General features: G+C 34.9%; 1 protein-coding gene across 1 annotated transcript in view; it reads right to left on the bottom strand.

Annotated features, from left to right (window-relative positions):
* LOC144453352 (tyrosine-protein kinase Mer-like) overlaps positions 1–13498 on the bottom strand; it is a 75605-nt gene extending 62107 nt beyond the window's left edge. The window contains exons 1-2 of the mRNA XM_078144622.1: positions 13198–13498; positions 9418–9613 (exon numbers count right to left, since the gene is read on the bottom strand). Coding sequence (XP_078000748.1) covers positions 9418–9613; positions 13198–13270 — 269 coding nt within the window. The 5' untranslated portion in view covers positions 13271–13498. The remainder of the gene's footprint in view (positions 1–9417; positions 9614–13197) is intronic.
* Positions 13499–15175: the final 1677 nt, after the last annotated feature.

Here is a 15175-nt window from a genome sequence, read left to right as displayed (position 1 = left end):
CAACTTTAAATATGGCCACTGCTCTGAGATGAAAGACCGATCTCCGCCGTTCCTTCAGTGGCAGGCTGTTTGACATGGATTCTACTATAGCAGCATCACCAGCCGATACTAGTGAGAAGTCACTGGCATGGCTCTACCGAGAAACGATTGATTGTCCAACAATGGGTGGCTTGGTCAATTTAAATGACTTCGTTGCATGTCAGACCGTAACATTGTGCAATATGAGGCCCATTTGTTTGAAAACGAAAGCAAAAATCCTTCACTGACTTGTACGGATGTACAAATAATACTTCCGCAACTCAACTCTTACACGACAATCAAGACTCTAGAAGTCATGTTAACAGTGTTCAATTGTTGTCCATGAAATCAGCCAGCTCGTAGTCAATCTAAAATCATACGCAGCTAAATTACATACTCTCCATACTGATTATGTTATAGCTAGTATAAAACAGGATCTCCCTTGTGATGTATTTACCGATTTCATGCATGTCCAAAATTTGAACAGTTTAGACATTGACTATTACAAACGACCCAAGATTGTCATGGAGTTCGAATGCATTGAAAAGGTACTAGGTACTTTCAAAATTCTTATTGACCAGATACATGGAGTTGACTGTCTTGGTACTAATACTTGATGAAACTCGTGGCATAAGTCATAACAGTACACAAGAAAATTGGTATCAATGCAAATATGTTGAGGAGGTGTAGCAAAAGGGGAAATAGAAAGACTGAATCATGTAAGACTGAACAACAGGTTAATTTATTATAATGGTTGGCCCTGTCATTGATGACTTGTATTTCCTAAGATCACAGCCAAAAAGTTTGTTCCAGGAGCTGCTGGTAGAATGTAAACTACATGAATGAACATAACAGAGTTGTTATTTCTAATCATGACTGAATAAAGACTGGACTTAAAGTAATATTTAGTTATTTTTTTATTTGCCAATTCAATTCAAATTAATTTTAAATTCAATTCAATTTTGTTCGTGCTTATTTTGATGTCCATTGTCGTATTACCTCATTTATCAGACATCAATTTCTTGATTTTGTGAATGACCCCCAGATTTGCAGTTGGGACCCCCAAATTTTCGGACCTTGGGTCCCAAGGACCCCCATAATCCAAAAGTAATGTAAAACCCTGCCATATGCTAGTCCATGCTAGGTATAGGTGTTCATTTGCTGAACGACTATCCAGTTGCCTATCCAACCATGTTGCTATCTTTGCGATATACGCGATCCTTTGACTGTTGCTATGGGCATGGTCTTGTTGCTAGGCATATTTGCATACATTTTTTGAATGTTTATTCATTTATCTGTTAATCCTTGTTATCTTCGCAATATGTGTGATCATTTGGCTGTTGCTATGGGCATGGTCTTGTTGCTAGGCTCATTTGCATACATTTTTTAATGTTTATTCATTTGTCTTTCATTTTCCTGTTATCTTTGCAATATACATGATTATTTGGCTGTTGCTATGGGCGTTGTCTTGTTGCTAGGCAAATTTACATACATTTTGGAATGCTTATTCAATTGTCTATTAATCCGTTATCTTTGTGAAATACACAACCGTTTGGCTGTTGCTATGGGCGTGGTCATGGTTGCTAGGGATTGGCAGTTTTTTTGTTTAAGTCGTCCACACACACACACACACAGACAGACAGACAGACGGACACACACTGTTCTATGCCTATAGCACTACTGAACCTACACTGTAGTTCAATTGTGCTAAAAATCATGCACTAAATTACTGCTTCATAATACACAGATCTAACTTTTACAGGTGAACTTTAACCCCACCATATGACTACATGTCCATAAAAGTACAGCACAACCAGTGTTAGTGGTAGGTTTTGAAAACCATACGCCATTTTGTCTACTGGAATATTTATAATGTATTAAGATAAGTTCAGAATACATCCCATAGGAATATTTACAATGTATTAAGATAGGTTCAGAACACATCCCATAATAATATTTACAATGTATTAAGATAAGTTCAGAACACATCCCATAATAATATTTATAATGTATTAAGATAAGTTCAGAACACATCCCATAGGAATATTTATAATGTATTAAGATAAGTTCAGAACACATCCCATAATAATATTTATAATGTATTAAGATAAGTTCAGAACACATCCCATAGGAATATTTATAATGTATTAAGATAAGTTCAGAACACATCCCATAATAATATTTACAATGTATTAAGATAGGTTCAGAATACATCCCATAGGACTTAAGACTGAGTCAACTTGATCCAACTTTAATGACCTTGACATTCTTTGCATTGTTACCAAGTTTAGGTTTTGTTATTCAAATCAACAGAAATCTTCCTGTACATTAACTCTCTCTAGCCGTTACCATAAAACTAATATAGTAATAAACTAATATCCTTTCATGACCAAATATCTCTAAAAATATGAAATGTTCACTATTACTATGTTCTGCTTGTCTCACATACTATGAACTTCTAGTATGTACTATTATTACTTATTCTGTGACTCAGTGCTATAAAAATGTCTCTGTCTGGAAATGCTTGTTAAGAATGGTACATACGCTGACCTCTCACATTGTACATTTTATACAGTGTTGTCTATCAAATGATGAATTCACCCAAGAATATAACATGGTGTCAAAGTTCAAGTCTTTAATAAAATGATATAATACAGGGGTCAAGAAACACTCACATCAAAATATTTTCGGGAACAAAAGAATTGACTTTCAAGGGCTTTTATTTTCACTCAGTGAAAAGAACCTACACTTATTAAGCTTCGTTTTGTGAACACTTTGTGAACAGATACATCAAAATTCTTGTTAAGAAATATTACACTGAGGTTTTATTAATTTTGTTGTACAGAAATACTGGTAATCTTTATCCTACCTTACAATTTACAACTCGTAAGAGTGTATTCTTTCTGTTACGATGCCAAAATATGAATGGAGTTTTGATACACACTGAAGGTATGTAGCATGTAATACTAGCAGTATGTTGACCTACACAGGACATGTGAAAAACTTCCTTTACCTTGTACATGATATATTGGCTACTTAACCTAGATTAACACACTCACATTTTAAGCCAATATTCAGTGCAGCTCACATAAAACATCCCCTGAGTGCGCGCATCGATCACAAAAGGATCATTCTTGCACAATTGGGGTGCTAACTATGCATTGATGCACTGTTGTTGTTGCATCATCAAAGCATCTGCATGGAACAATGCTCGCATCTCTCATACAAAATAAACAGCACTTTATGTGCACATGCTTTGTGACTTAGGGGCGACATCGAAATCAAAAGCATAGTAATTACGCGTCGTAACGAGTAAAGGCGAGTAGCTACTAGTAGTTACGATGTACTACAGTGAATATTCATAAGTCTCAACGCATATTCATGTACTTTAGGTTGCAGACAATAAAAAGTAAACACCTATTGTCCGTTATTCATGAGCCCAAACTACGACCATACGCGTAGTCTTCATCGTGAAAAAAATAACGAAACAAAAAGATTTTCTTTCCTGTGCGCAAATCAGTTTCACGCTTACTTTTTTCAATGTTATTCATTCGATGCCTTCTATGGCATTCGTACAGTCGCCTAGTCAACTAAGTGTTTCAGATATATTCTGATGTTTACCTAATATGTCTTGCCTAAAAATACCTTGAAGAAGAATTTTTATTCGAAACGTCGGATTTTACATCTATTTATTCGGACTGCCTCACAAGTTCCTTATGCACTTCTCGGCTGGTCAAGAAACATGTCGACCCTTTTTCGTCTGGCTGGTGAATGGTGCATTGATCGTGTTAGATTCTAGTCGCAGGATTTGTCAGTCGAATTTGTCCACAAAAACAAATTAAAAACTAAAGCTTGTCTCGCATTAATATATCGTTTGATTTGATTGATTTAGAAGTCACCTAAAAACGTTTTGTTTCTTCAAGATTTAGAGGAAAAACGTCACTTATATGACGAAATTTCGGGCTACGAATAACTGAATACGTTCATCACTTGCGTCTCTATGTTTATATATCTACCGACATCATGCATCACGCCACGTGTTGCCGAACATTGCGATTTCTCAACTCAACCCCATCATTTAGGAATGTTACTGTACTGAGAAACATAAAAAATTAGTTGTTGTTTTAGAATATATAAAACAAATCCCGTTATTCGAAGATATAAAAGTCAAAACTGCACTTCCGCAACCCGGAAATTCAACAGCATTTCTTGGCCCTACCATGGCCGCCAAGGGTGAGCTTGTAAGTTGTACTGTTAGTTTGTCGGCCGTGCAAAAAACAAAAAAGAAAGTCTAACCGCGCTTGATGCTTTGAGAGTCACACAATTGTACGATAATCTTCCTCAAAGATTTACTGTTAACCCAGGACTATTACAATATTACGTTCATGCGTCCACAATAAATTTCGAATACATACATGTACCGTCCTGTTCGTGAAAAGATTTACTGAATATTTTGATTTCGTGCATATCTTATTGTTTTGTTTTGTTTATGAATATCGCCAATGAACTTGCACTCATAAAAACATGTACGGTACTAGTTTCATCAGCACATTACTGGCTGAGTACGTGGTTTTCTTTGACGATCGAAAATTATGACAAACTACGATCAACTACGATAGAAGACGATGTCATCATTGGAAACACGGAAGGTGAGAATCACTATCTATTGTGTGTTGGCGATAAAAAATTACGCGTATCTACGCTCAAAGATGACGTCTTTAAGGGAAACAAAGAAAAGTGAACTGATTATCTATTGTCAGTTATTCATGAACTTGAACACCTCATTATCCCCTGTTTCACGTAGTACATCGTAGCTACTAGTAGCTACTCGTCTTTACTCATTACGACGCGTAATTACGATGCTTTTGATTTCGATGTCGTCCCTTAGTAATAATCATGCAATGTTTATAATGAGATGCTGATGCATTGTTGTTAATGAGATGCTCTGTGGACACCTCAAAGGTGCAAATTGAATGCTGTTTACATACACTAATCCCCAAGATGAAGATGCAAGCATAGTTCATGCACAATATCCCATTATGCTTGATCTGTACTGTAGCAGTTTATCATATACCTATAGCCATATCAATCACTCCTTCTGATGATTAACATAAAATATCACTGATATGGGTAGTTAAACATCATGATATTCACATTACACATCATCAGAAAACACCTCTCTGATTGCACAAAACATGTCGATACTGAACATAAACAAATTTAAATAAATTGGCGACCGATTGCCATCAATGTTGAAGTTAGGGATATTGCGTATGCCACAACACTGTGGAATTTTCAAAACAAGGAAATTTTGACGAAAATATCCATACCCAAATGATATTATTTATGATCGTAAATTCATAACAACACTGTACAGGTATACATTTTGCAACGGTACCGTGGGCACGACTGTGTGTGAGCCATCCACTGACACTGTGTACACGCTACCCGTACCACACTATCGTACTGCAATAATTACTCCCGTGGCCGACCATCTAGTTTTACTAACATATTAAAGCATTTTCTGAAACTTTTAGAGAACCTACTCTAATACCAATATTGTATTTCAAAATAATTATGGAAAGTTACAACGGAACTGATGAAAATTGATGATTGTCGGAACAGGTTGAGCAGGGTTAGCAAACCGTGTATGTGAATGTCACCTGATAACAGGTCGCGTGACACACAAAGAGCACTGCAAAGCAACCCGTGCTCTTTTGTTTTTTGTAATTTCTCTTTGAACTCCTGGGCATACAAATGTAGGCATAAATCGGTTATTACCTGATATCACCTCTTCATTTGTCTAATGTCTAATGGCACGTTACGGAAACTGTACTCACGGTGGTACGACGATTGATGAGGTGATATCGGGTAATAACCTCATAGTATACCACTTCATCAAATGCTATATTTTTGAAACACAACACACATATACATGTATGTTGTTACAGTATCAAAGTTTCCATTATAGAACACAGACATGTAAGTACAGTATCCCATTATAGAATACAGACATGTACGTACAGTATCCCATTATAGAATACAGACATGTAAGTACAGTATCCCATTATAGAATACAGACATGTAAGTACAGTATCCCATTATAGAACACAGACATGTAAGTACAGTATCCCATTATAGAACACAGACATGTACGTACAGTATCCCATTATAGAACACAGACATGTAAGTACAGTATCCCATTATAGAATACAGACATGTAAGTACAATATCCCATTATAGAATACAGACATGTAAGTACAGTATCTCATTATAGAACACAGACATGTAAGTACAGTATCCCATTATAGAATACAGACATGTAAGTACAGTATCCCATTATAGAATACAGACATGTAAGTACAATATCCCATTATAGAATACAGACATGTAAGTACAGTATCCCATTATAGCATACAGACATGTAAGTACAGTATCCCATTATAGAATACAGACATGTAAGTACAATATCCCATTATAGAATACAGACATGTAAGTACAGTATCTCATTATAGAACACAGACATGTAAGTACAGTATCCCATTATAGAATACAGACATGTAAGTACAGTATCCCATTATAGAATACAGACATGTAAGTACAATATCCCATTATAGAATACAGACATGTAAGTACAGTATCCCATTATAGAATACAGACATGTAAGTACAGTATCCCATTATAGAATACAGACATGTAAGTACAATATCCCATTATAGAATACAGACATGTAAGTACAGTATCCCATTATAGAACACAGACATGTAAGTACAGTATCCCATTATAGAATACAGACATGTAAGTACAGTATCCCATTATAGAACACAGACATGTAAGTACAGTTTCCAATTATAGAACACAGACATGTAAGTACAGTATCCCATTATAGAACACAGACATGTAAGTACAGTATCCCATTATAGAACACAGACATGTAAGTACAATATCCCATTATAGAATACAGACATGTAAGTACAGTATCCCATTATAGAATACAGACATGTAAGTACAATATCCCATTATAGAATACAGACATGTAAGTACAGTATCCCATTATAGAATACAGACATGTAAGTACAGTATCCCATTATAGAATACAGACATGTAAGTACAATATCCCATTATAGAATACAGACATGTAAGTACAGTATCCCATTATAGAACACAGACATGTAAGTACAGTATCCCATTATAGAATACAGACATGTAAGTACAGTATCCCATTATAGAACACAGACATGTAAGTACAGTATCCCATTATAGAATACAGACATGTAAGTACAGTATCCCATTATAGAACACAGACATGTAAGTACAGTTTCCAATTATAGAACACAGACATGTAAGTACAGTATCCCATTATAGAACACAGACATGTAAGTACAGTATCCCATTATAGAACACAGACATGTAAGTACAGTATCCCATTATAGAACACAGACATGTAAGTACAATATCCCATTATAGAACACAGACATGTAAGTACAGTATCCCATTATAGAATACAGACATGTAAGTACAATATCCCATTATAGAATACAGACATGTAAGTACAATATCCCATTATAGAATACAGACATGTAAGTACAATATCCCATTACAGAATACAGACATGTAAGTACAATATCCCATTATAGAATACAGACATGTAAGTACAATATCCCATTATAGAATACAGACATGTAAGTACAATATCCTATTATAGAATACAGACATGTAAGTACAATATCCCATTATAGAATACAGACATGTAAGTACAGTATCCCATTATAGAATACAGACATGTAAGTACAGTATCCCATTATAGAATACAGACATGTAAGTACAATATCCTATTATAGAATACAGACATGTAAGTACAATATCCTATTATAGAATACAGACATGTAAGTACAGTATCCCATTATAGAATACAGACATGTAAGTACAGTATCCCATTACAGAATACAGACATGTAAGTACAATATCCCATTATAGAATACAGACATGTAAGTACAATATCCCATTACAGAATACAGACATGTAAGTACAATATCCCATTATAGAATACAGACATGTAAGTACAGTTTCCAATTATAGAACACAGACATGTAAGTACAGTATCCCATTATAGAACACAGACATGTAAGTACAGTATCCCATTATAGAACACAGACATGTAAGTACAGTATCCCATTATAGAACACAGACATGTAAGTACAGTATCCCATTATAGAATACAGACATGTAAGTACAGTATCCCATTATAGAATACAGACATGTAAGTACAATATCCCATTATAGAATACAGACATGTAAGTACAGTATCCCATTATAGAATACAGACATGTAAGTACAATATCCCATTATAGAATACAGACATGTAAGTACAGTATCCCATTATAGAATACAGACATGTAAGTACAGTATCCCATTATAGAACACAGACATGTAAGTACAGTATCCCATTATAGAATACAGACATGTAAGTACAATATCCCATTATAGAATACAGACATGTAAGTACAGTATCCCATTATAGAATACAGACATGTAAGTACAATATCCCATTATAGAATACAGACATGTAAGTACAGTATCCCATTATAGAATACAGACATGTAAGTACAATATCCTATTATAGAATACAGACATGTAAGTACAATATCCCATTATAGAATACAGACATGTAAGTACAGTATCCCATTATAGAATACAGACATGTAAGTACAGTATCCCATTATAGAATACAGACATGTAAGTACAGTATCTCATTATAGAATACAGACATGTAAGTACAGTATCCCATTATAGAACACAGACATGTAAGTACAATATCCCATTATAGAATACAGACATGTAAGTACAGTATCTCATTATAGAATACAGACATGTAAGTACAGTATCTCATTATAGAATACAGACATGTAAGTACAATATCCCATTATAGAACACAGACATGTAAGTACAGTAGGACAATATAACAGATTCCTACATAATACAGCAATATTCAGAATTCTATAGTATAGTATGCCTAATATTCATTTTATCATTTGTATTGATCACACTTCCAAACAACCCTATAGATTCCTACATGCAGAATTTAAAAAGTTCAAAATCTACACAGTACATTGTATAAGGACCATATACATGTAGCATGTTCTGAAGGCACTACAATGACCTCTTGAACATATCCGTTATATGCAGTAGTGGCATTTGTTGCCCTTTTATGCAGGAAGGCATTTACTTGTAACCTTTAAAAGCTTCATAACTGGTCATTGGGAAAACAAATCTCAAAAATTTTGAGTACAAAACAATCTTTTGACTGTATGAGTTGAAATTTTCATTTATAAGTTATGATCCTACAGTCCAAGAATGATCATTTTTACTGTAGCTACAATGTTTTGACGAATAACTTACCTTAAGTCACTTATGGCCCTATTATCAAATTCATTTGCCACAATGTCATACTTTTGCACATTGTTATGATCTAGTGGTACCCCATCTTTTAACCAGGTGATATTTGGTGTGGGGTCTCCTGTGACCGCACAGAAAAAAGGTGCAGTGTTTTCAATCCGCACTTGTCTTGCTTGGGGGTGACTTTGAAACTTTATTCCTGCAATACGAATGTAGGACAAATTGGTAAAAAATGTACAATAAAAGATCGTGTACCTATTTTTTTTTTGTGTGTGTATGTTTATGTATGTATGTATGTATGTATGTATGTATGTATGTATGTATGTATGTATGTATGTATGTATGTATGTATGTATGTATGTATGTATGTATGTATGTATGTGTGTATGTATCATGTGTGTGTGTATGTATACTGTGTACATGTATGTGTATGTGTGTGTACATGCATGCATGCACTGATATACATAAATTTTGTATGTGTATGTGTATGTACATGTATCAATGTTTCTTCTCTCAATCTATAATATTCTGATTAATACTGAATTTCAGATAGTGATTATGTCATAACAGAAACCGGGAAAAAAAATGCTTCTGGTCAGCATGTACATCAATTAAATACCCTGCGTCAGTCTTTTTTTGGGTGTGTTTGTTCAGCCCATGCAGTCTACGGATTCAGGGGGAAACATGAAAATAACCCTCCCTACTTCAGTGAAGACAACTGCAGAGACAACTGTGAACATGAACACGCAAATGCTATCTGCCCCACATACACAGTTGCTCTAAAGCACTAAATAAACAGAACAGTAGCTGACATAAATAGTAGATTGAGTGACTAGTTTGTTGAGAACAAAATTTAAAAAAAAAATCACATTATAGTCATTTTAGACAAACCCTAGTCTATCTGCTAGACCTCGGATGTTCTTTTCATACAATACGACACACGACCGAACATCGCTATCGAGGATGGAACATCCAAGGTCTAGCAAATGTCATCTCTGCAGTTCAGGATATAAATAACTGCCAATCAGAGAACCGCATTAGCGACAAGCACAAACAGAGGACAATGGCTAATTTTTCATGCATATTCATCTTAAGGAGGAGCTGGTAAAAATAACCACCAATGTGTTAACTGAAATGTGTGAATGACAACGTCTACACACTCATCAAACTCACAATTACCATAAACCGATAAGACATAATAATGACGTAACATGTGCTTGTCAACACCTGCATGCAGAGATTGAATATATTAAAGTATATATATGCATACATGACCCAACCCACCGCTTAACGTAATCTCAATGGAATGTCCAGTCTGAAAATGACATTTGCTAGACTGTTCGGGCAAGCCATCACTGCGAACTTCGTTCGCTTATAGTATCAAAAGAAAGCCTGAACGTCTAGCAGCAAGACTAGACAAACCCTGACCAGAAACAATTTTTTTTTTTTTTTTTTTGGGGGGGGGGGGGGGGGGGGGGGGGAGGGGATTTAACAGTTGTCAATTGTTGCCTAACACTTAATACATGTATCTACATACTAAATGCATATTTTCCAAAGTGGTCAAAAACCTGTCTTTCTTATTTATTCTGCATTCCAACTAAATCCGAGTATAACATGCAAAATGTTATAAATGAATGCAATGTATTTATCAATAACTGTAACATGTATTCATAGGCATTAATATTAACAAAAGAATAAATTTGTTTAGTCAAGAATGGCAAGGATTATCATTCAAAGTAAAACAATTATACAATAAGTGCAGTGATGACTGGAGGGTCATTTCTTCAATACTACACTGAAAGCCTGAATGTTGGCACAGACTGTCCATCATATGGTTTTCATAGTGAATACTTTCAGACCGAGTAAAGCCATTGTGATCCAATGTGGAATTTTCCACAATGGGTGTGAGTAAAGTGTGTGACTCTGAGAACTCAGACCCTAAAGCATTGGAGTTGACATGTTCAGTTTCACTTCTTACATGTACATTGAAAGTTGTCCAAAGTTAACATGTTTGACATTTCATTACACTAACACTGATGTATCTTTTTTTAAATATTCATTTTTTTTTCAAAACTAGGTAACTAATGATAATTCTGGAAGGAAATCTGGTAAAAAGTAAGGGGAAATTGAATAGCTTACATTTCTACACAGAATGCGTTTGGAAAAATTACTTTGTCTTCTTATATGTTAATTTCTTTTGTTATATTGTTGGGTTTTTCTTTTCTCTATCTTGGACAAAACTTTTCATATTTGCACATAAATTGTCAAATTGCATACCTTTTACAAAAATATAATACAATGTAACAATAAACATATCAATAGTTTTTCACTTAGCAACCAATGATGAAACAAAATAATTTAAACAAGATGCCTGATGGTATTGAAACCCTACTTTTCTCATTGGACGTTTAAATATTAAAATGTAAATTATGCCATAACTTGGGTAATGTATGCAAATATATTCTCTTTAATTTGTGATGTGCATCTATACAAATGTATCCATTGGCTCTGAGTTATGGAATATCCCAAAATTCAAGCATAGACTGACTCAGGTAATTGAAACTTGAGTCAGTGCAGTGACAGTTACATGTAATGTATTGTTACTAGGAGGGAAGACCAAAACATTATATGTTTTCATGGACTAGAGAATCTAAATATTGGCCTACTGCCAATGTGCTTGAGTTTGTAAATGGAGTTTGTGTGTGCATATTTATGGTTGATAGACACAATGCATTTATAATACAGACATTTTCTTCTTCAATTTTTCTAATTTTTTTTTGCTGTAAAGACAACACTTTTAGAAATGGTTTAAACTTCTGTAATATGGGTAACTGTGAAAGCACACATCCTTTTATGCAGGGGATTTTTTGCCTCAACAAAATGAAAATACACACCTGATGAGTGATGATGTACATCTGGCCTGCTGTTAATGTTTGGCTTATAAACAATTTCAATATTTAGTGAAGTATTTTTCTTCATGGCTTTACTCGACAATATATATGTTGAAAGTCTACCGTTGTGTAATAATAATATACTACCTATTTTCAATTCCCGAGGAAAAAACTATCAATTATCATACAACCATATTTGTACTAAATTACAATAATATATGAAATGTATGTATCGTTAGCTGCAATAATTGTAGTGTTAGTTTTTTTTAAGGACCGAGAGCGACGGCTACAGCCTTTACTGCATCTAACAGCTACTAGTATGTATTATTTTCATTGTGTATTCCGTTGTGTATTGTTTTTGTAAACGTACACATCCGTCAGGTTCAAGTACAAGTTTCGTTTTTACATATAAAATATGTTTCTTGAATGCTTTGAACAAGTTAATAATAATAACCATTTGACGAAAATAAAAGTACTCGTGATTTTTTTACATTTCAGAAACACAACAAACGCCGACCGTACGGTACTACGGATATCTTCAAGATCAAGTTCATGAAGTGCGGGATGTGAGGCTTCACTGCAGTGTCGACTTGGTGGAAAACATGGTCTCGCCAAATATGCTATCATTCTTCACATTAACAACAACTCGACTGATTTACATTTTACTGTAGCATTAAACTGAGAAGTGGGAGTGGTCATGGGACAGTTGAAAGTTTGGGGAGTTTGGAATTTTGATTCATAAACGTGGCTGGTCATGCAGCAACGCAACACAGGTTGTACGATGTTTAGTGTTTCAAGGACACACATTTGTAAAGACAGGAACCTGTCGCTTGTTTACATTATTGTAACGTTGCACTAACATTTCTAGAGGACCAAGAAATAAGAAACTTACCGGCAACACGGAGATCAACTGAAATAAAGATGGCAACTAGGCCATAGATACATATGGTCATTTCTGTTGACATTTCGGCTCGCAGGTCCTAGGTCGAGTCTAGTCTCGAACTTGTTCCAGTCTTTCGATCGAACTGTGTCAGTCTTCCGAAACCACCCGGTTAAAAACTAGTAACAGCTTACAGCACACGATATTGATCCTATACAGATCGATAGATGGTATCCTTACGAGTGTCTTTTCCAACTTCATAGAGAACACCAAGATAATTTTCCGTGGACTGTACGGTTAACGTGTACATTGATTGGGCTGGTCACACACACTGCATGTGGTGTAGTTGTCTGGGCCAATCACTTATCGTTATCAGTTGCCACTATACCAAGACGCGTGGGAACACTAGTACTACTAGCTTCGGTTCCGTACGTGTTGATATGACGTGTTTAGTTGTCAAAGGGCCTAGGGTTTATGCAAAGTAGGTAGGGGTGTTCACTATAACCTATAACACCAGCGATGGCCTTTGTTCTTTCAAAGTTTCATGAAAAGTGGAGGTGACCAGAAAGGTAAATAGCCGACACTCTCAGGCGGGAAAATGGACAATAGACATAGTTGTACAGAGAACATGGAAGAAACCATTGGGTCGATGGAGAAACTTATTAACTAAAGAAACGTAGCTACAGGATTTAAAATTGAACACTGAGGGCGAAGTAGTAAATTGAAGATTTCATATTAATAGAAAGGGGAGGTTGTTATGTATGTATGTATGTATGTATGTATGTATGTATGTATGTATGTATGTATGTATGTATGTATGTCCCGGGATATGTGTGTGTGTGTGTGTGTGTTTGTGTGCATGCATGTGCATGTATGTCTTCTGTGGACACGATATCTCAAAACCTACTGCATCAATTCTATCAATTCTAATCAAACTTACCACACATCTTCAATATGGTAATGACGAACTGATTAGATTTTGGTAAACATCCTATGAGCATTAATTAGCATTTGCATAATTAATGTGTTTTTTTAGTAATTAGGCTGTATCTTTGGAACCCATAGTTTAGATTCAATATAGTTTGGTACATGTATGTCCTACAAAGTTTCTTGATGTAGCTTACAGTTTTAATGAATAATTTGCATAATTAATGATTTTCAGTAATTAGAGTATATCTCCAGAATACATACTTCAGTTTCAATATAATTTAGTACATACATTAACCATAACAAAGCACACATGTCCTATAAAGTTTGATATATAGCTTACAATTTTAATGAATAATTTGCACAGTTAATATCAAACACAGAACTGCCCTATACAAAGAGGATTATGGCTAATCTATGCAAATGCGGGAAATTCAGACTGCTGTACAGAGCACTAGCTTCTGGGTCTTGTTTTCAGTATTTTTTCTGTGCTCCGAGAAACACACAGGTCATGTATCATGTACAAATTGCTTATGAATGTCGTAGGATGATAACTTGATACACAAAGTAGTTGAAAATCAATCTGTTTGTTTCAAAGAATGTAAAAACCTTTCAAAATAAGACAAGGTCTCCTGCAAACAGCTGTTTAGATTGTGTGTCACTCAGGATTATTAAAATTTGCATGTGTGAACAACCCAGCTAGGGAATGTTTATATTATATTTTGGTGATTACTTGTGCTAGTGAGTCACCACAAGTTCTCCAACCCAAAATATAGTCAGTCATATGCAAAATAGGGTGCCAGGCACAGGCAGTCATGCTTTTAAGAATGCAAACTTCAAATTTCATATAATTTGGTATATCTGTCAACCATAACAGTGCACACATGAAATTTCCTGACATAGCCTTTACTTTTAACAAAGCTATATTTTTGGAATATATGCTTCAAAATCCATATACATTGGCACAATACATCAACCATGAGAAATCACATACATCCCCTAAAGCCTTTAATGAGTAAATTGCAAAAATTATTGATTTTCAGTAATTAGGCTGTATCTCAAG

The sequence above is a fragment of the Glandiceps talaboti genome, chromosome 2 (genome assembly GCF_964340395.1).
Source record: "Glandiceps talaboti chromosome 2, keGlaTala1.1, whole genome shotgun sequence".
In the NCBI taxonomy this organism is placed as follows: Eukaryota; Metazoa; Hemichordata; class Enteropneusta; family Spengelidae; genus Glandiceps; species Glandiceps talaboti.
The sequence above is the reverse complement of the archived record's forward strand: the minus strand, read 5'-3'. Positions and strand labels throughout refer to the sequence as shown.